General features: G+C 39.2%; 1 protein-coding gene across 1 annotated transcript in view; it reads right to left on the minus strand.

Moving 5' to 3' along the window:
- Positions 1-20,834: 20,834 nt before the first annotated feature.
- Positions 20,835-22,230, minus strand: part of GRM5 (glutamate metabotropic receptor 5) — a 599,714-nt gene continuing 598,318 nt past the window's right edge. The window contains exon 10 of the mRNA XM_064575895.1: positions 20,835-21,777. Coding sequence (XP_064431965.1) covers positions 20,844-21,777 — 934 coding nt within the window. The 3' untranslated portion in view covers positions 20,835-20,843. The remainder of the gene's footprint in view (positions 21,778-22,230) is intronic.

The raw sequence follows: 22,230 nt of genomic DNA on the forward strand, positions 1-22,230 counted from the left end.
GAGGCGAGGACTGGGAGCACTGCTGAGTGGGGCACAACCCAGGACGCTGCAGTTTATAGTAGCACAGACAGAAATGGAGAGCTCACAGAAGAACAGACTGAGATATCTCTGCTCTGAGGCAGAGGGTTGGAAATGGTCTCTTCTGCTCTGACTCACAGAAAAGACACAAAAAACCACCAGCGATAGCTGCCAGAGAACAAAAGCCCCCCAAAACGGTTTTCACTGAGCCCATCTCCCCTCCCACAGGGGGCAGGACAACTCTGCCCAAACAGGGCTGCCTGAGTAACAGAGCAGCAGGCCCCTCCCCCAGAAGACAGGCTGGGAAAACAAGAGGACAGCAACCCTAAGGTCCCAAGAAAACAGGTGCATCTTGCTTGGGTTCTGGTCAATAATTTGGACTCTATACACTCCCTCAACCACTCAACAGAAGGGCTAGGAGGAGGAACCCCCCAAATAGAAGAGACTCAGAGATTATGACTTATGCTGCAGATTTACAAATGGATGCAGATATAACCAAGATGTTAGAGATGGAATTCAGGCTGGCAATTGTGAAGACAATGGCTAGAATAGAGAAATCAATTAATGGCAACATAGAGTCTCTAAGGGCAGAAATGAAAGCTGAATTGGCAGAACTTAAAAATGCTATCAGTGAGATCCAATCCAATCTAGATAATCTAACAGCTAGGGTAAGTGAGGAAGAAGAACGAGTAAGCGACTTGGAAGACAATATAATAGATAAAAAGGGAAAAGAGGAGGCCAGGGAAAAACAACTCAGAATCCATGAAAATAGAATCAGAGAAATAAGTGACACCATGAAGCATTCCAATGTCAGAATAATTGGAATCCCGGAGGGAGTGGAGAGAGAGAGAGGACTAGAAGATGTATTTGAATAAATCGTAGCTGAGAACTTCCCTAATCTGGGGAATGAAACAAACATTTGTGGCCTAGAGGCAGAGAGGACCCCTCCCAAGATCAAGGAAAACAGGTCAACACCCCGGCATATAAGAGTAAAACTCGCAAATCTTAGAACCAAGGAAACCATTTTAAGGGCAGTTAGGGGGAAGAGATTCCTTACGTACAAAGGGAGGATCATCAGAATAATGTCAGACCTATCCCCAGAGACCTGGCAAGCCTGAAAGGCCTGGCAAGACATATTCAGGGTACTAAATGAGAAGAACATGCAGCCAAGAATACTTTATCTGGCAAGGCTGTCATTTAGAATGGATGGAGAGAAGCAGAGCTTCCACGACTGGCAGAAACTGAAAGAATATGTGACCACTAAGCTGGCCCTGCAAGAAATATTAAGGGGGGTTCTATAAAAGGAGAAAGACCCCAAGAGTGACATACAACAGAAATTTACAGGGACAATCTATAAAAACAACGTCTTCACAGGCAACATGATGACAATTATGTTGTCTTTCAATAATCACTCTCAACGTGAATGGCCTAAATGCTCCCATAAAATGGCACAGGGTTGCAGATTGGATAAAAAGACAGGACCCATCCATATGCTGTCTACAAGAGACTCATTCTGAACCTAAAGATACATCCAGACTGAAAGTGAAGGGATGGAAATCCATCTTCCCTGCCAGCGGACCTCAAAAGAAAGCTGGGGTAGCAATTCTTATATCAGACAAATTAGAGTTTAAACTAAAGTCTGTAACTAGAGACACAGAAGGACACTATATCATTCTTAAAGGGTCTATCCAACAAGAAGATCTAACAATTGTAAATATCTATGCCCCCAACATGGGAGCAGCCATCTACATAAGCCAACTGTTAACCAAAATAAAGAGTCATATTGATAACAATATGTTAATTGTAGGAGACCTCAATACTCCACTCTCAGCAATGGACAGATCATCTAAGCAGAAAATCAACAAGGAAACAAGAGCTTTGAATGATACACTGGACCAGATGGACCTCATAGATACAGAACATTCCACCCTAAAACAACAGAATACTCATTCTTCTCAAGCACACATGGAACTTTCTCCAGAATAGACCACATAGTGGGTCACAAATCAGGTCTCAACTGATACCAAAACACTGAGATTATTCCCTGCATATTCTCAGACCACAATGCTTTAAAACTGGAACTCAATCACAAGAAAAAATTTGGCAGAAATTCAAACACTTGGAAGCTAAAGACCACTCTGCTCAAGAATGTTTGGGTCAACCAGGAAATCAAAGAAGCACTTAAACAATTCATGGAAATCAATGAGAATGAAAACACATTGGTCCAAAACCTATGGGATACTGCAAAGGCGGTCCTAAGGGGGAAATATATAGCCATCCAAGCCTCACTCAAAAAAATAAAAAAATCCCGAATTCACCAACTACCTCTACACCTTAAAGAACTAGAGAAAAAGCAACAAACGATGCCTAAGCCACGCTTTAGAAGAGAAATAATTAAAATTAGAGCAGAGATCAATGAATTAGAAACCAGAAACACATTAATCAGATCAATGAAACTAGAAGTTGGTTCTTTGAAAGAATTAATAAGATCGAGAGACCACTGGCCAGACTCATCCAAAAGAAAAGAGAAAGGACCCAAATTAATAAAATTATGAATGAAAGGGGAGAGATCATGACTAACACCATTGAAATAGAAACCATTGTTAGAAATTGTTATCAACAACTATATGCCAATAAACTGAGCAATCTGGATGAAATGGAGGCCTTCCTGGAAACCTATAAGCTGCCAAGACTGAAACAGGAAGAAATTGACAACCTGAACAGGCCAATAACCAGTAATGAGATCGAAGCAGTGATCAAAAACCTCTCCAGAAACAAGAGTCCAGGGCCTGATGGATTCCCTGGGGAATTCTACCAAACATTCAAAGAAGAAATAATACCTATTCTACTGAAGCTGTTTCAAAAAATAGAAACAGAAGGAAAACTTCCAGACTCATTCTATGAGGCCAGCATTACCTTAATCCCCAAACCAGGCAAAGACCTGTAAATTCTCCATCTAAAAGGAGAACTTCAGACCGATATCCCTGATGAATATGGGTTCCAAAATCCTCAACAAAATCCTAGCTAATAGGATCCAGCAATACATTAAAAGGATCATCCACCACGACCAAATGGGATTTATCCCCGGGATGCAAGGGTGGTTCAACATTCGCAAATCAATCAATGTGATAGAACACATTAATAAGAGGAGAGAGAAGAACCATATGGTCCTCTCAATTGATGCAGAAAAAGCATTTGACAAAATACAACATCGTTTCCTGATTAAAACTCTTCAGAGTATAGGGATAGAGGGATCATTCCTCATAAAATCCATCTATGAAAAACCCACAGCAAATATCATCCTCAATGGGGAAAAGCTGAGAGCCTTTCCCTTAAGATCAGGAACACGTCAAGGATGCCCACTCTTGCCACTATTGTTCAACATAGTACTAGAAGTCCTAGCAACAGCAATCAGACAACAAAAAGAAGTAAAAGTAAAAGGTATTCAAATTGGCAAAGAAGAAGTCAAACTCTCTCTTTTCCCAGACGACATGATACTTTATGTGGAAAACCCAAAAGACTCCACCCCCAAATTACTAGAACTCATACAGCAATTCAGTAATGTGGCAGGATACAAAATCAATGCACAGAAATCAGTTGCTTTCTTATACACTAACAACACAACTGTAGAAAGAGAAATTAGAGAAACGATTCCATTTACAATAGCACCCAAAACCATAAGATACCTCGGAATAAACCTAACCAAAGAGGTAAAGGATCTATACTCTAGGAACTACAGAACACTCATGAAAGAAATTGAAGAAGACACAAAAAGATGGAAAAATATTCCATGCTCATGGATCGGAAGAATAAACATTGTTAAAATGTCTATGCTACCCAGAGCAATCTATACCTTCAATGCCATCCCGATCAAAATTCCAATGACATTTTTCAACGTGCTGGAACAAAGAATCTTAAAATTTGTATGGAATCAGAAAAGACTCCGAATCGCCAAGGAAATGTTGAAAAAGAAAATCAAAGCTGGGGGCATCACGTTGCCCGATTTCAAGCTATATTACAACGCTGTGATCACCAAGACAGCATGGTACTGGCATAAAAACAGACATATAGACCAATGGAACAGAATAGAGAACCCAGATATGGACCCTCAACTCTATGGTCAAATAATCTTTGACAAAGCAAGAAAAAACATGCAATGGAAAAAAGACAGTCTCTTCAATAAATGGTGCTGGGAAAATTGGACAGCCACATGCAGAAGAATGAAACTCGACCATTCTCTAACACCATACACAAAGATAAACTCAAAGTGGATGAAAGACCTCAATGTGAGACAGGAATCCATCAGAATCCTAGAGGAGAACATAGGCAGTAACCTCTTTGACATCGCCCACAGCAACTTCTTTCAAGATACATCTCCAAAAGCTAGTGAAACAAAAGCAAAAATGAACTTTTGGGACTTCATCAAGATAAAAAGCTTCTGCACATCAAAGGAATCGGTCAACAAAACAAAGAGGCAACCCACAGAATGGGAGAAGATATTTGCAAATGACACTACAGATAAAGGGCTGGTATCGAAGATCTATAAAGAACTTCTCAAACTCAACACCCAAAAAACAAATAATCAAGTCAAAAAATGGGCGGAAGACATGAACAGACACTTCTCCAAAGAAGACCTACAAATGGCTAACAGACACATGAAAAAATGTTCATCATCATTAGCCATCAGGGAAATTCAAATCAAAACCACACTGAGATACCACCTTACACCAGTTAGAATGGCAAAAATGGACAGGACAAGAAACAACGAATGTTGGAGAGGTTGTGGAGAAAGGGGAACCCTCTTACACTGTTGGTGGGAATGCAAGTTGTTACAGCCTCTTTGGAAAACAGTGTGGAGGTTCCTCAAAAAATTAAAAATAGAGCTACCCTATGACCCAGCAATTGCACTCCTGGGTATTTACCCCAAAGACACAGATGTAGTGAAAAGAAGGGGCATATGCACCCCAATGTTCATAGCAGCAATGTCTGAAATAGCCAAACTGTAGAAAGAGCCAAGATGCCCTTCAACGGATGAATGGATAAAGAAGATGTGGTCCATATATACAATGGAATATTACTCAGCCATCAGAAAGGATGAATACCCAACTTTTACATCAACATGGATGGGACTGGAGGAGATTATGCTAAGTGAAATAAAATAAGTTAAGCAGAGGAGGTCAGTTATCATAGGGTTTCACTTATTTGTGGAACATAAGGAATAGCATGGAGAACATTAGGAGAAGGAAGGGAAAAATGAAGGGAGGGAAATCGGAGGGAGAGATGAACCATGAGAGACTATGGACTCTGAGAAAACAAACAGGGTTTTAGAAGGGAGGGTGTTGGGGGGATGGGTTAGCCCGGTGATGGGTATTAAGGAGGGCACGTATTGCATGGAGCACTGGGTGTTATACGAAAACAATGGATCGTGGATCACTACATCCAAAAACTAATGGTGTATTGTATGGTGAGGAACGTAACATAATACAATTTAAAAAAAAGAAGCTTTATTGGGAAAAAAATAAATAAATTGTTGGATTATAAAAAAAAAAATAACTATTAATAGCCTACTATTGACTAGAAGCCTTACCAATAACATAAGCAATTAACACATCTTTTGAAAGCTATATGTATTATACACTATATTCTTACAATAAAGTAAGCTAGAGACAATGTTATTAAGAAAATCATAAGGAAGAGAAAATATATTACAGTGCTGTAAAAAATCTATGCATAAGTGGACCCATACAGTTCAAACCTGTGTTGTTTAAAGGTCAACTGTAATAGGATTTGCTCTTATATTATCTTCTGTAATTGATATATGTTTTACAGCTCCAGCCCAGACTTTTTCCCTGAGCTCTAAACCCTAATACCCACCTACGTTCTCTAGGAGGCTTCTCAAATTCAACATGTCCTGATTCTCCTTCCAAAATCTGTTCCAACTGCAGCCTTTCCCAACTCAGAGGCTGCTCAATCCTGGTCAAAAAACCTTGGAGTCATCAGTCTCAATTCCTCTTTCTTTAGCAGCCCACTTCCAGTCCACCAACAAATCTTAATGAGTCCATCTTAGACACATATACAAATTATGACCCTTCTCGTGACCTCCACTGCTACCACCATGGTCTATAAGTCACTATCTGTTTCTTCTCTGTTAATTGCAATAGCTTTTTAACAGCTTCCCTGCTTCCTAATCTGTCTCCTAAAAATTTATTACAGGGCTTCCAGACTGGTCCTTTTAAAATAAACTATGTAACTTATTATTCTGCTAAAAACCCTAAGAGTAAAAGCCAACCTCCTTATTATATAAATGCAAGGTTCTATATGAGTTGACCTAGGGCTTACTGACATCAGCAACTGCTCCAGGATCAGTCCCTCAGCCACACTAGACTTGAGTTCCTAAAATTTTCAGACTTGTTCCTCAGGGTCTTTGCATTTATCATTTCCTCTGACTGGTATATTCTTTCCATGATACATTCATGATTTGTTTCTGTACTTCCTTCAAGTCTTTGCTCAGATATTACCTAGAAGTAAAGTCTTTCCCTGGTGAACTTATTTAAAATTACTCCCCTTTCCTGAATTTTTATCCTTTGCCTAATTTATTTTTCTCCACAGCACTTACTACTTTCTAATATATGCTACACTTTGCTTTAAAATTTTTTTGTCTCTTCTACCAACACACACACATTCATATACATAATAAAAAGGCCCATGTAAACATAATTTTTGTTTTGTGCATGGCTGGACCTCCCAGAATCTAGACAAGTGCCCTGGCACACAGCAGGCACCCATTAAGTATTTGTGTTTGAATGAATTACATATACATAAAGACAAATTTCAACTCTTTTCCATTTATCAAAACACTTCTTAAAATTTAGTCTAAATTATATTTGGAAGAAAAATCCATGTTTTGATGACAGAATAAGATGGGATTATTTCATGCTTAGCTTAGATATTAAATGTAATTTAAAGGTAGGTTGAAATACACTACATATGACAAAAACCTGCCTTCATGATCTGTATTAAGAAGTATATTTGGAATTTAAATAATCAAATTGCTTATATTTCTAATGTTCATGATTCGTTTCTAAATTAAACCAGACGTCTTCATATTGAAACCCAAAGCGACTCAATGCCTCCTAGGGTTTCGCAGACTTAAGATCTCATTCTTACCAGCTGCTCATCCGCTCCTAGCTTTTCTCAGTGTCCCTGGCATCTCTGTGACTTGCCAACACTAGGGTAAGTTTTTCTGCCAAGGCTCTTTGTGCCCTCTAGAAGTCCCCACAAAGGCAGAATTGTGAAACAGTTCACCAGACTGCCTCCCCTGTCCTCCCCAACCTTCTCCGGGTCTCGGTTATTCTGGGTTTGACACAAGCGTCCGGGGAAGCCTCTAGCAGGTTACCCTGTGTCCTCGCCAGTGCATTTTAGACCAGTCATTGTGAGGCCATCTGCCCTGTCGCACACATTCCATCCCCTCCCGGGGCTCACCTTTGGCTGCAACCTGGACAGGCCCGCCGCCCTCTTCCAACTTTCTTCCCTACCTCTCCGGCACTGCTTGTTGACTGTGAAAAGGGCAGTAAACAGGTTCAGTTTTGAACTGGCCCTGGGGAAATGGGTCAGGAGCTGTGCGGGCGAGAGGGAGGGTTCAGAACCACTGGACAATTTATATATATATATAAATTATAAATACACATATATAATAGTAACAAATGCAGTGGAAACAAGTCTTCCGAGGAACCGACATAATGGAAGTGGAACAGAAGAAGAGGGCGACTTTTCACAAGCTCACCTACCCTGTCATGGAGCTGGACCAGCGGCTGAACACGGCCTAGCTGTGCCTGAGGCAGCTGAGCGCCTGGCGGACGCGGGATCCGCGGGAGCCGAAACCAGACCACACGCTGGAGCGCCTGAGCACAGCGCACAAGGAGGCCCCGCCCATGGAGAGGTCCAGGTGGTCCAAACGTACCTGCTGGGCCTACCTGGTCTTCGTACCGCAGGCAGTGGGCTTCTGCAAGGGCCCCACCTTCAACCAGGTGGAAAGCAAGCCTGGGTTGATTTGGCCACCACCTGGGCATGTTCTCCCATCACCTACAAAGCTGTGAATCATGGTTGGCTCCACATCCGGGCCACTCACTGCAGCCGCTTTATAGTCTGCATGCCAATAAAGGCACAGACTTCTCTCTCTCTCTCTTTTTTTTTTTTTACTTATTTATTCATGAGAGTCAGAGGAGAGAGAGAGAGAGAGAGGCAGAGGGAGAGAGGGAGAGAGAGAGGCAGACTCCCCGCCCAGCAGGGAGCCGGATGCAGGACTCAATCCCAGGACGCTGGGATCATGACCCGAGCCGAAGGCAGACACTTAACATCTGAGCCACCCAAGCACCCCGGTGCAGACTTCTCTTAAAAGGAAGGAAGGAAGGAGAAAGCAAGCGTCTAGATGGGTGTTGGGTAACATGGATCTAAATATTTGATTTCTTTTTAGTTATTTGCAGTAGCCAGGATGTGTAAACAACCTAAATGTCCATCAACAGACGAATGTGTGACATATAAAAACAATGGAATATTCTTCTGTCTAAAAAAGAAGGAAATGCTGCCTTTTATAACATACTGGGTGAACCTTGAGGACCTTATGCTAATTGAGACAATCTAGCCACAAAAAGACAAATACTGCAAGATTATTCCACTTACATGAGGTATCTCAAATAGTCAAACTCAAAGAGTATATTAGTGATTGCTAGGGCCAGGGGCTGGGAGAAGTGAGGAGTTGCTATTCATTGGGTATAAAGTTTTAGTAAGGCAAAATGAAGACGTTCTAGAGGTCTGCTTTACAACATTGTGCCTATAATTAACAATACCATATTACACACCTAAAATTTTTTTGAGAGGGTGGATCTCGTGTTACTGCGGCAAAAAAAAAAAAAAAAAAAAAAAAAAAAGAGAGAAGTTAAAACGCATGTATCTACTGTCTTAAAGGCATGGAGACCCTTGCATAACTTTGAAAATCTTAGAAACATTGATTTAAGACACTGTTTCAGCTCCCAGAAGAAAAAAGAAGGTCTAGGGAAGGGGGGTTATCTGAGTGGAGGAAGCTCCAGAACTGAAGGATGCTCTTTCCAAAGTCATACACAATGTGGTTTGTATTCTTCTAAAGTCCTTCTATTTTTGCCCTCCCCAGTTTTAAATATCCTTTTGTAGTAATTATTTGAGAGAGAGAGAGAGAGAGAGAGAGAGAGAGAGAGAGAGAGAGCAGGAGTGGGAGGAGGGGCAGGGGAGGAGAAGCAGACTCCCCGCTGAGCAGGGAGCCCTACACCGGACTTGAAACCAGGACCCTGACCAAGATCAAGACCTGAGCCCAGGGCAGACGCTTAAGGGACTGAGCCACCCAGTACCCCAAGTTTTAAATATCGTGATTCAAATGCCACGTCTTTGTTATATTCTCTCTCATTTTTTGTTCTTGTCGAGCATTATTTACTTTTATTAGTTACTAGCCAGAGGTGATTTAGTAATTCACTTTTTCATTTAATCTAATTTGGTTGTAAATGTTTATATCAACTTCTTTCTCACATTTAGTTCTGATATTTGCTATAGTAAATGGTTGTGAGCTTGTGGTGTGTAAGAGAGAGAACTATGCACGAATAGGATCCTGAATTCTGATTGGTTGAATTTATGTATACATCACCTGTTAGAGAAAGATGCATAAATGCTTAGGAATAAAATTAACAATACGAATTTTGCATTGGTGTATTATTATTGTTTCATATTTTATGTAGTATTTTATTAAATCTAAGCATCCAACACTACTATCACTATATGACTACTGCTGCTGCTGCAGCTAGCATTGAAGGAACATACTCGGTGTGCCAAACACCATGCACTTCACTTCCTGTACATTTTCTCACCTAATTCTCCCAAGGAGTTCTAGTCAAATCAAACTAAGGGTGAACACTCCTAACATACCATACACTTTCTTGTGTCAGTGGATGTGCTATTCCCTATGCCTAAATGTTTTCTTCTGTATGCATCTGGTCAGCTTCTACTGATCCTTTAAAATTTTGTTCTTTGGAAAGAACAATTATTATCCATATCTTGGAACATATGGATCTCACCTCCACCTTTCCCCTTTACTTCCTCTTTGTCAGGCAGTTTCTTGTTGTTGTTGTTTTTCCACCATAATTAAAAAATTACTTTGTCTATGTCTTAAATTTTCTCTACTAGTTTAGCAGATTTTACAGTGCTCATGAGCAATCTGTGACATGAAATTGCTTGCCCAAAGTCACAAACTCATCACTTTTTCCTTTTTTGTTTTTTCATTACACTACATTTAATATTTTATTCCTTTTTTATAGGTTGATGAATCTGCTAATAGTAGATTTATTTTTCTTTAAAGTATTAAAATCTGGGGCGCCTGGGTGGCTCAGTTGGTTAAGCGACTGCCTTCGGCTCAGGTCATGATCCCAGGGTTCTGGGATCATGCCCGCATCGGGCTCCCTGCTCTGCGGGAAGCCTGCTTCTCCCTCTCCCACTCCCCCTGCTTGTGTTCCCTTTCTCGCTCTCTCTCTCTCTCTCTGTCAATTAAATAAATAAATAAAATCTTTAAAAAAATAAGTATTAAAATCTACTTTCTTTCTTCACTTAGATATTATCTAGCCCTTTAAGTATCATATGAAATAGTAGTGAGTTAGAGTGAGCTTGTTTTGGTTTGCCCAGAACAGTCCAGGTGTAAGTAGTTGTCCCAAGTAAAGCCATTTGTCTCAATAGAACTAATGGTTACACTTTAATCATAGTCACTTTAGAAATTGTGCACATATGGCCTACTTCTCATTCCTGATTTAATGGGAATTCTAATATTTTTTCTATCAATATCATGTTTGCTATAGGTTTCTAATAGATTTTTTTTCATCTTAAGAAACTTTCCTTCTATTTTTAGTTGCTAATTTGTTTTACTTTATTTTACTTTTAAGATTCTATGTATTTCTTTCAGAGAGAGAGAGAGAGAGCACTAGCAGGGAGAGGGGCAGAGAGAGAGGGAGAAGCAGACTCCCCGCTGAGCAGGGAGCCTGATGCAGGACTCCCTCCCAGGCAAAAAGCTGTCCAAAGGCAGACAATCGACTGAGCCACCCAGGTGCCCATGCTACTTTGTTTTATTTTAATCAGAAATTGGTGTTGACTTATCAAGTGTTTTATCTTATTTATTATATAGATTATATTTTTTCTTAATATGTTAATGTAGTAAACTAAGTTAATAGATTTTCTAATATTGAACAACACTTAAAATCTTAGGATAAACTATGTTTAGTTATGAAGTATTACTAGTTTGTCAAATTTCACAACTCGATGTATAGTTTATTTGGGATTTTAAAATCTATGTTTATGAGAATAGCCTATAACTATTTCCCTCCTTGTCTGATTTGTGTTCCAAAGTTATAATAGCCTCATAAAATGAGTTATAGATAGTTCCATGTTTTTCCATGTTCTATATTTATATTCCATAATAAAATTCTCCTATAAAATATTTAGGTATATGCTTTTTAAGGTAAGATATTTTAAAAATTTCTCTCATGATATTTTATCATTTTTGGTTTATCTGCATTTTCTACTTGTTCTTGTTTCAATTGGATAATTTTATATTTTCCTAGAATAATATTCATGTATATTTTCAGATTTATTAATAAAAAGTTTTACCTAGTATTTTCTTATATGTGCTCTCTATACATGTAGCTATGACTCCTTTCTTATTACTAATATTAATTGTGATTTCTCTCTTTTACTTGATTAAATTTAACATGTGTTCAACAGTGTATTGGTCTTTTCAAATTAGAAGACTTAAGCTTTAATGATCACTTTTAATTTTCTGTGAGTTATTTGTATTATTTTTTTAAAAGATTTATTTATTTAATTGAGAGAAAGAGAGAGACAGATTGAGGGGAGTGGTAGAAGGAGAGAATCTTTCAAGCAGACTCCCCACGGAGCATGGAGCCAGCCACGGGGCTCCATCTCATGACCCATCAAGATCAGGACCTGAACCAAAACCAAGAGTTGGACTTTAAACCAACTGAGCCACCCAGATGCCCCAGATATTTGTATTCTTGTATTAATTTTGATTTAATTAGTATTTGTATTTTCTTTTTTTTCAACACCTTCAGTTGAATGTTTAATTAATTTATTCTCAATCTATTTTTAAATGTACACATTTAGTGTAAAACATTTTCTTTGGCATACTCTTTAGTGGTTATACAGAGTTTAATATGCAGGGTTTTCACTAATGTTTATTTCGAAGTAAGTTGTAATTTCAGTTTTCTTCTTCATCCTAAAAAAGCTCTTAGAAAAGAGATCCCAAATAAACATATTTCTTTTGCATATCTTTTTTTAATTTCAAAATTCATTTTTTTAGTCAGTGAATGTAGACTATATGATTTTTGTTTTTTGGGATTTGTTAAGATTTCCTTTGTGGTCAAATTCAAGGTTAATGTTTATAAATGTTTCATGGATGATGAAAAGAATGTCTATTATCTGTTAACAAGAACAAGGCTCTAAATAAATTTGATTATGGTATTTATGTTACTTGATTCCTCTAAACTCTATTTTTTTCTTTTCTTTTTCTTTCTTTTGGCTTCTTGCTGTATTTGTGAGTTAAGTATATTAAAAAGATTCATTGTGATTGTGGAATTTTTGTGTATGTATATTTCTATTAGTCTTTGTTTTATATGTTTTGAAGCCATATTGTTAAGCACATATAGGTTCAGGACTCTTCTGTTTTCCGAGTAGTTTTATCAATTCAAAATATCCCTTTGGCCCTCTAAATTAATTTAATTTTGAATTACTTCTCGTCAGACATTAATATATATACGCCCACCTTTGTTTATTTAGCATTTGCCTCTCTCAGTGTTTTCCATATGTGAGGGTTGGGTTAACTGATGGTGCTGGTTAACATCACTCAGTAACACAATCGCATTATTTTGTCTTTAGGCCTTAGCTTCCTTTAATATTTTATCTGTTTGTTGGCCTAGTCATCATTACTTGTATTTTTTTGTGTCCCTCACCCCCACTTTGTCCATTGGAATGGCTGAATCTCAGCTCCTTCTTTCTTTCTTTTTTTTATTATTTTTATTTTTATTTTTTTATTTTTTTTAAAGATCTTTTTATTCATTTATTTGACAGAGAGAGAGCACAAGCAGGGGGAGTGGCAGACAGAGGGAGAAGCAGGCTCCTCACTGAGCTGGGAGCCTGACATGGAGCTCTATCCCATGACCCTGGGATCACAACCCCAGCTGAAGGCAGACCCTTAACCGATTGAGCCACCCAGGCACCCCTCGGCTCCTTATTTCTTAAGAATTGAATTTGGGGCTCTGTTATTATGCAAAGAGCAACAAAGCATTTCTACTGGCTTTTCTCTTACTGACCCAATAGAACTAGCTAGGGTATTCCCTTAATTTTGCTGCTTGATTTCTCCTAGATTATTAGGGTGGGTACTTGCTGTCCTAGGATAAGAACTTTTCTCTCTGTATACATTTAGAGTTTTTAATACCTCCTTGGAGTGTGGGGTGAGGTGGATATACTAGGGTTAATGATGTGATTTGAGCTCTTCAGAGAGAGAAAGTATGTGACAGAGAGAACCTCAATACCCAGGGAAATAAAAGGTTGAAATCATTATTTTGAGTATGTAGGAGTAGAAATGCATTATTATGGTATATGCTGTAGACACACCCATGTAACTTTGCATATTTAGGTAAGTTAGAAAAGTTTCTAAAATAACAGTCTTATCGTCTCCTACTGCTCTTGGCATACAGTTCACTGGCTACTTAACATCTCCTAATGCTACAGTGTCACATATTGCTTCATCCAAGGCTGTTGGAATTGAAGGAACCATCCAACATATCTGATGAAAACAAAAACAAAAAAAGAAAGAAAAAGAAGAAAAAGAAAAAGCAAATCCTCAGCTTGACCCCTGAGAGTAAAGTTAATGTGCTGGTAGAGCACTGAGAAATCAGAAAATAGGAGGAAAGTGGAAAATAAAATTGAGTAAGACTTCCCATGGCTCAATAAAATGGCTCTGAAGGTGATGCTATCAATCCTTTTTTTTTCCTTCTCTAAAAGCCTAAGATCATTATGGAAATAACAATTATTTTTCAAGACTGAAGGAAAAAAAGTATGTACAAATTATAAATTTTATATCATAGCATTTTCAAAATTCATTCTATGAAGCTCTACTCAGAGGAGACTACTCATAAATAATAATAATAAAAAACAACAGACTTCTGAAGTTATTGTATATTAGCATATTTAAAGGGTGGCAAGTTCTGGGGGCAGCTGGGTGGCTCAGTCTGTTAAGTGTCTGCCTTCCACTCAGGTCCTGATTCCAGGATCCTGGGATGGAGCCCCATGTCGGGTTCCCCACCCAGCGGGGAGCCTGCATCTCCCTCTGCCTGCTACTCCCTCTGCTTGTGCTCTCTCTCTGTCAAATAGATAAATAAAAATCTTAAAAAAAAAGAAAAGAAGAGTGGCAAGTTCTGAAGCAAAGGTAGTCATTTAACTTAGAGCTACTATGTTTTCCAAACTTTTAAAACTCTAAAATGTTTTATTTTATGAAACACCTGTTACTATTTAGCAGTTCAGAAAAGCCAATTTACTACATTATGTAATTTTCATGGACATACCATTCATATAATTTATTATTTAACATTTGTCTTGTTATAGAAACATGATAGCTAGATAAAGCTTCCTTTTATGTCAACCAGTAAAAATACAAGCAATATTGGGGTGCCTGGGTGGCTCAGTCGTTAAGCATCTGCTTTCAGCTCAGGTCGTGGTCTCAGGGTCCTGGGATCAAGCCCCGCATCTGGCTCCCTGCTCAGTGGGGAGTCTGCTGCTCCCTCTCCCACTTCCATTGCCTGTGTTCCCTCTCTCGCTGTGTCTCTCTCTGTCAAATAAATAAATAAAATCTTTAAAAAAAAATACAAGCAATATATAAATAAGTCAAATGTGTCTGATATATATACCACATAACTAGCCTGCTTATATAAATGTTTATATGGGTCATATACCTAAAAAAGATGCATATATCACAGCAAAAATAAATGCCTTTGGCCTGGAGTAAAAGCTAATTTAAAATATTCATTCATGTGGCTGTTTTCCTATAACACTTTTTGTTTAGGACTCTGAAAACAGCCACAGAGGCTGAGTGTACAGGTTTCCTTCATAGAATTTACTAAAATACTTCTTAAAAAATAATAAACAGGGTGAAATGTAGTAAGTGATTCTGAATTTCAAAATACTTTGAGAAAATAGTGGAAATACTATACTGTGTTTAAGGAGATAATTTCATTAATATAATTCTATTTATCTACCTGTGTATCTAGCTGACTACCATAAAAAAGTAAATGCTTGAGCCTTATTTTTAAAAACTGATCATTCATGTATAGTATAACCAAAAAATTGGCCAGTGTTCAGCATAGATTATAACAGAAGAAAATCATTCTTTCTGTCATGTTTAAGATCATTTTGCTAAGTCATCCTAGATGGACAATTCTGAGGTTGCATGAATTCAAACTTCAATAGGCTTCCTCCCCACCCTAGCCCAGTGATATATGCTTTAAGTTGGACAAGAATTTGTTATAGTTCCACAAATAATATTAGACATAACATATCTAGGCTGAATATTAACTGTATAATAAATTCCATGTTACCACGAATAAGAGCTATTACCTACTGAGCATTTGTCATGTACCAGGAATGCTGGAAATGAAATCTCACTGGTTATTGTAATTCATCTCTGCATTTAAAAAAAGGGGAACTGAGTTATAGAGAACTCAAGGTAATTTTTCCAAGGTCATATGGGTCAGGGTGATGGATTTTTTAATTCACTGCTATTTCTATTGCATTGGCTAGTTTTGACTGGCCTGCCGTGAGTCTATGGAGTCTTAGAAGACTCATTTGATCTTTAGAAAATGATTTGCTGAATGTGGTCCAGGTATCTCTCACCTCAGCCCTAAGTTTATATAAACATATGCCCATTTGTATTACTTCAGAATAGAAGACACTGAAGCAGTAGAGTCTGACAAAGCACACAAAATGGCTTTCTTTTTTAAGATCAAACATATTTTGTATCAATTTACATATGTATAAGAATATATGTGTATACATATGTATATAAATAATACAATGTAGGGAAGCAGAGAGAAGCTAGGTTTTAAAATCTACATTGTTTTTCTCTTCCACACATCATGCTTTTAGGTTTTAGTTAATCTGTGTTCAAGGAGTGTAAATTTGCTTAAGAATCCATCAAAGTAGAAAGTGATTTGACAAGTAATTTTTTTTTCTGGTAAAATTATAAAGATATGCCCATATATGCACGCACAAACATACACACAGAGACACATATATAGATGGACTCAAAAGTAAAATATCTACATAGATGTTTGTATGTTTGTATACACAACCAGACATACACAGATATATAAACACACATAATCTATATTATTTTTATGATGTAATCTCTGTCAACACAGATAACTGTGGAACTATAATTTGTATTTCCAGACACACAAAAAACGGTATAATCCCTACATGCTTCATTGTTTAAAAAAAATATTTATGCCTTAAAAGATGTTTGTAGATGTCTTTGAGGACAGCATCTCTGGTTGTTTTGTGGTTGGTTTACATTTTTAATTTAATCTATTGTCCATAAGCTACTATGTAAATCCCATAATTCAAATGTGTAGATCATTCAGAATTTAAAGATGATTTAATAGTATAGCTCTTTGGGTCTTGGAGGACACTATAAAGACAACATTCTAAACATTTAAGGGGAAGAAGTTTAAAGTCACACCATAGTTTCTTTTTTAATATTTTTCAAAAAGTAACTGACTTCACAAACACCAACTATAACATGATTTAGACAACTGAGAAACAGGCAAGTGTACTTTTAAATGCTAAAAGAAAATACATTTATACAAGTACAAAGCAAAACAATGCTGATAAAAATGTTAAACTTTATGAAAAAAAATCATTTGCAATTCACATCAAAATAATTTAACATTCTCTATTGTTTTAATAGTACAAGCTGCAACAACAGAAAAAGAACAGATACGCGCACACAATTTTAAAACCAAATCAGTTAAAGTGCAGAAAAAGTAAGTACAAGCACTTATAGCCCACACAAATCTTTTAGGATTGGCACCATCTTTCTAAAACATCTATATTGTATATAGATTTCTAATTACAACATCACCAGCAGCTGCCATTGAATTCTAGAAATACACACAATATACATAGTATATTTGTTCACATTGGGAAGATCAGTGAAATTCAGCCAACTATTTTATACATGCCTCATTCTTCAACAGATAGTAGAGAATCTCCCAGGCCTCAGACCCTCTTGAGAGTGAATTTCAATTTATCTTTATGCTTTTCACTGATCTGTACTTTTTCACAGTATAAAATCGTAAATGGTTAACTATAGAGATTCTGCCAGCTCAAGGGTTATTAAGAAGCTGTGGCTAAATGTGAACTCAGATAATAGTTTTGAAGTCTCCAAAACATGTACATTTTGCTGGGAGACTAGCATAGGAAATGTTTTTTGTTTTTTGTTTTTTTTTCTTAAAAAGTGTTAAATTCCTGGTTTGGAAGTCACAGAACTGCAGCAGAGCCATTATAACAACTCATTCACAGTCAGAAATAGCTCCTAGTCTTCCTGATCACTTGCTGGGAACAGCAGAAGCTTGGGAAAGACTTTTACTAACAAGGATTTGCACATTTGGGGATTTACTGTTTTTCTTTGCTTCAGTCAAATTTCATATGATTTTCCTTTGCATACTCCCTCTCTGTTCCCCACCCCTCACCCAGAGAGATGCTTCTTCCCAATCCACATAGGGTCTTCTCTTCCCCTACTCCTCTCCCAAAACAGAAGAGTGAGTGAACTGCTAAGATGGTCCATATAACTTGATCAAACCAGGTCTTCTTTTTTTCATCCTGGGACCAAACTGTCCTGTAGGGTCACTTTTCTGAATCTCAGCATTTCACTGTACTTTCCCCTTCCTTTTGGTCATGCTGGTCCAACTGAATTATCACTGGGCACCAGGAACAGACTGTTTTCAAGGAAATTCAATGAAAATAGGTACCCAAATGAATTGTGAAGTTCATATCCTAGCCCTAGAATGAATATTCAGTTCTCCTTGTAGATTTATTACTTGGAACCTGGTATTAGAATTGGCAAAGAGACAGAGTTAGCATCATTCCAAAATAAAAGATCCCAAGAATGCATTATGAATAATATTATGTATCATACAATGTACTGAATGAAGTGGCAAAGGGTGCAGAAACACAGAGAAAAATACATCTTGTTCTCCTCTAATTGGATAAATTATTTTTCTTATTATAGTTTATCATAATTTCATATAGAATTATCAGATGGCAATTTGCATTGAATTTTAATTTCTGATGAATTTTCTCATAAGGTAGTGTACTTTTTAACGAAATATGTTACTAAAAATTTAGAAGAGGAATTTGATCATGGAGAAAGTTTTTAAAAATATTTTTCTATCGGTCAATACAGAATAAAATGGAAATCAACCTAAGGGTTTAAGAGACAAATTTAAAACTTAGATAGTAGAGTATATTTGGAAAGGTTTCAATGTTTAAGAAATCAAGATGGTAATCCCCAGGTGAATGCTACCCTTTTCAAGAGGATTGAGGGGTGTTAATTCTTCAAAATACTTACATTTGTTTTTCAAGTAGAGGCAGACATTCACTTTCAATGAAACCATAAAGTTTAGCTAAATTCACTGTTTCATGAGTCTCATAATATGTGGGTTTCAGGGTGCTCTGATGACGTTATTTTCAAATCTGGCATGGGAGGTTTGATTTTTGAAAATTTATATTTTACTAAATTAATGTGTGCTTTTAATATTTTATACTGGGAGATTCGATTAAAAAAATTACGAACAGATATCAGGAAAGTCAAGCAGTATAATGTATTATAACTTTTAAAACTGGGGAATGATAAATTATGCCAATGGATATATTTCCATTTCTCAATTCCTTTTTTAAAGTAGATGTAAAATAAAAAATCCAAAATAAGGATACTGAGCTAAAGAAAAAGGTTTCATTTATTTTTCTTTCTGCTAAAAATATACTTCACAGCAAATCTTTTTCATAAGGCTATCTTTAGTATAAGGCTAGATCACTAAACTCTAAATTTATAGGATACCTCCACCTTTTATTACTATGCTTATTTAAAAATTAAAAACGAAACCAAAACCAAACCAAAACAAACAAACAAAAAAAACATTTGGCACCTGAAGATAGCTGTAATGGGAGGAAGAAAGAGATGACAGTGGATGCAGGTCTTGAGCTATGAATTCTACCTATATGAGCCTATTAAAGCACATGTATCTCTATTATATCTTTAGATCTCTTTTCTGCAGTATTTAAAAAGTGACAGTATGAAGTGCACAAAATTATATTAAGAATTATTTTAAAAAGGAAATACTAATAATTGCTTTGCCTCTTTTTGGAATGGCTAAGAAAGACTGTGGTGGTTTATATTCATTAAGGTTCCTCTGTTTTAGTATTCTGTATTGCTTTGAAAAATCTACATTTGTCATAGTTCATAGCTGCCCTATTTAAGCAGCCAAGAAAAGTTAAAATCACTGCTCACTGGCATCGCTAAATCTCTGCTAAGCCGACTTGACACAGCTTAAAATTTCCAGTGTATTAAGATTGTGTTAACTTTTTGAACAACAGTCCCTTCGATCATGACGCTGTCTTCAGTGGGTCTACAGACCATTCTTCCAGTGGTGGGACTTGAACAGAGGAGCTCTTTGTGCATCAGGTTCTCAAAGGAAAGGAATGAAGAAGCCCAAATGCATATTTTAATATTTTAGCTGGCAATGCTAATGGAACAGCATTCATAAGGAGGAGTGGCCACATTTCATGAAAGAGATAGCCAAGCTGGAGCTCAGGAATTATTATTATTATAAAGAGAATTTCCAGCTACACAACATACCCCAGTGAGGGAATTACAAAACAGTATTCCAGAAAATATTTTTTTTGCTACTCCAGTATTGATTGGCAACATGGTGAAATAGTCAAGAAATCTTCCACTGGTTTTCTTGGTTAATGGAGGTGAATTGAAATAACTAGGTGGACTCCCGGATGCAGGCTTCTGGAAGAGGATTTCAAACCAAATCGGAGAGGAATGTCTCTGGTAAAAGCCCTACACACGTCAGCGCAGCACTCATTATCCAGTTGTGTGTTATGCATGGGACACACTCACAGCAACGCCTCAGTAAATACTGGGCTCAAGGTACTGCTTTTCAAGGTCTTTACAGGACAGAAAAAAGAAAGAAAAAGAGAGAGAGAGAGAGGTTGACGTTTTGGTCCCAGATTTTGAGTTTGTTAGAAAATGTACATTCATGTTTGGTGAATCAAAGAATCTTCTGGGAAAAGAATTAAAGTAAACAAAACTTTTTACAGTTGCTTATTAACTATGCTTTTCCCCCTCCATTATGCTGTTTCACACTCATTGCTTCCCTAGAGCAAAGCACTTGGTATGGAACTGGTTCAACAGACTCCTTGTCAGCCCTCAAAAAGATAAGCAGTGTTTCTTAAAAGCCCATGTTTTCTAAGGCCACTAGAAGAAAATCTGCCAAAAGTTTGTAGTTGGTGTCTTCGTCGGTTGATGTTAAATAGCACTATTAATCTCATGTTTCCATTACGGGTGTACTTGGCATCTTCCACCTCGGGTCTTAACCAGGCAACTATGCTTGTCATGTGTCTACGTGAACGCGGGAGGCCACGGCTCCGTTAGCGGAACCCAGCGTGGTTTCCAAGGACATTCACAACGACGAGGAGCTCTGAGTGTAATCTCTTATGATAAGTGTGTCATATTTGGGAGACGAGGGGATACAGAGGGCCGACTCCGACACTGGCGAGTTGGGGGTGGTACTCCCCGAGTCCACCGAGTCTCTAAAGGGGGACGGCGGGGTGAGAGCCACCAACTCTTCCAGGTCCGGCTTGCCGGCCGCAGCCTCGGGCCCGGCCGCCGCCGGGGTCTCCCGGGCAGCGCCCCCTGCCGGCGGGGCCACCGCCGCCGCCAACGCGGGCTGCGCGCCGCCAGGGACCTCGATGGCGGGCAGCGGCTGGATTTCGGCGAACGTCGTCATGGTCGTGGGCAGCTGGATCTCTTTGGGGATCAAGTAGGACGAACAGAGCGGGGCGCCCACGCCGGGCCCGGGCGCCGAGGTGGACAGCATCATGGAATTGAGCTCGCTAATGTTGGCCGTGAAGCGGGTCACCACGCTGCTGATCTGCTCCATGAGCGAGCCCTGCGAGGAGCTGCTGCGCGCCGCGGGCTCCGAGTGCAGCGACGGCACGTCGTCGTCCGTGCGGCTGGTCGAGCCCGCGCGCTGGCTCAGCGTGCTGATGGGCGACGGCGAGCGCGGGCGCGCGGGCGCCGGGAAATGCTCCTCGGCTTCCGCCACGTCGTACAGCGCCTTGGGGCCGGCGTCCTGGGGCTCCGGCCCGCCGGGGCCGCCGCCCCCGCCCCCCGCGCTCCCGCCCGCGCCGCCCGCGGCCCCCGCGCCGCCGCCCGCGCCGCCCGCGCCGCCCGCGCCCAGGCCGCGGCTCTCCGTGCTCTTGGGGAAGGGCTTGATGACGGCCGTTTGGTTGGGGTTCTCCTTCTTGTTGATGTGGATGGACAGCCGCTGCCACAGGTGCTGCCCCCGGCTGCTCTTCTCGTTCTGGGCCCACGTGACGGATTTTCCGTTGGAGCTGCGGAGAGAAGGGAGACCAGAGGTGATTCGAAGGTTCCCCTGTGCTGGGTGATGGGACTCGGATTGGGAGCGACTTTTCCTGGTCTTTCAGGAAATAAGGCGTCAGAGGACACCACGGGCAGAGGTCTTGCAAGTGGCCTTCGGTTTATCATTACCACGAAAGTGTGTCGCGGGGGAGAGTAGGAAGGATAAAGGATGGAGATTATGGAGATTCCGCAGCAGTTCTGAGCCCACTGGGAGTGCAAGGGCTGGTTATGCTGCCGAGCTAGAAGCCAGGGTTTACAGTATTGGGCCGGTGTACAGAAGTGCCTGGTACTGGGCAAGGCTTCCTGAAGTTGGCAGCCTCGGAAAGGATACCTTAGACCTGGGACCTCAACTCACCAACTCAGTCATCAGAGGGGAGGGAAAGGGTACGAGTCAAGGGTTACCAGGAAATAGTCGTTCCGGGTCA

The sequence above is a fragment of the Mirounga angustirostris genome, unplaced genomic scaffold (genome assembly GCF_029215605.1).
Source record: "Mirounga angustirostris isolate CCGP_5_RB_7025 unplaced genomic scaffold, mMirAng1.0.hap1 SCAF_13, whole genome shotgun sequence".
Taxonomy (NCBI): domain Eukaryota; kingdom Metazoa; phylum Chordata; class Mammalia; order Carnivora; family Phocidae; genus Mirounga; species Mirounga angustirostris.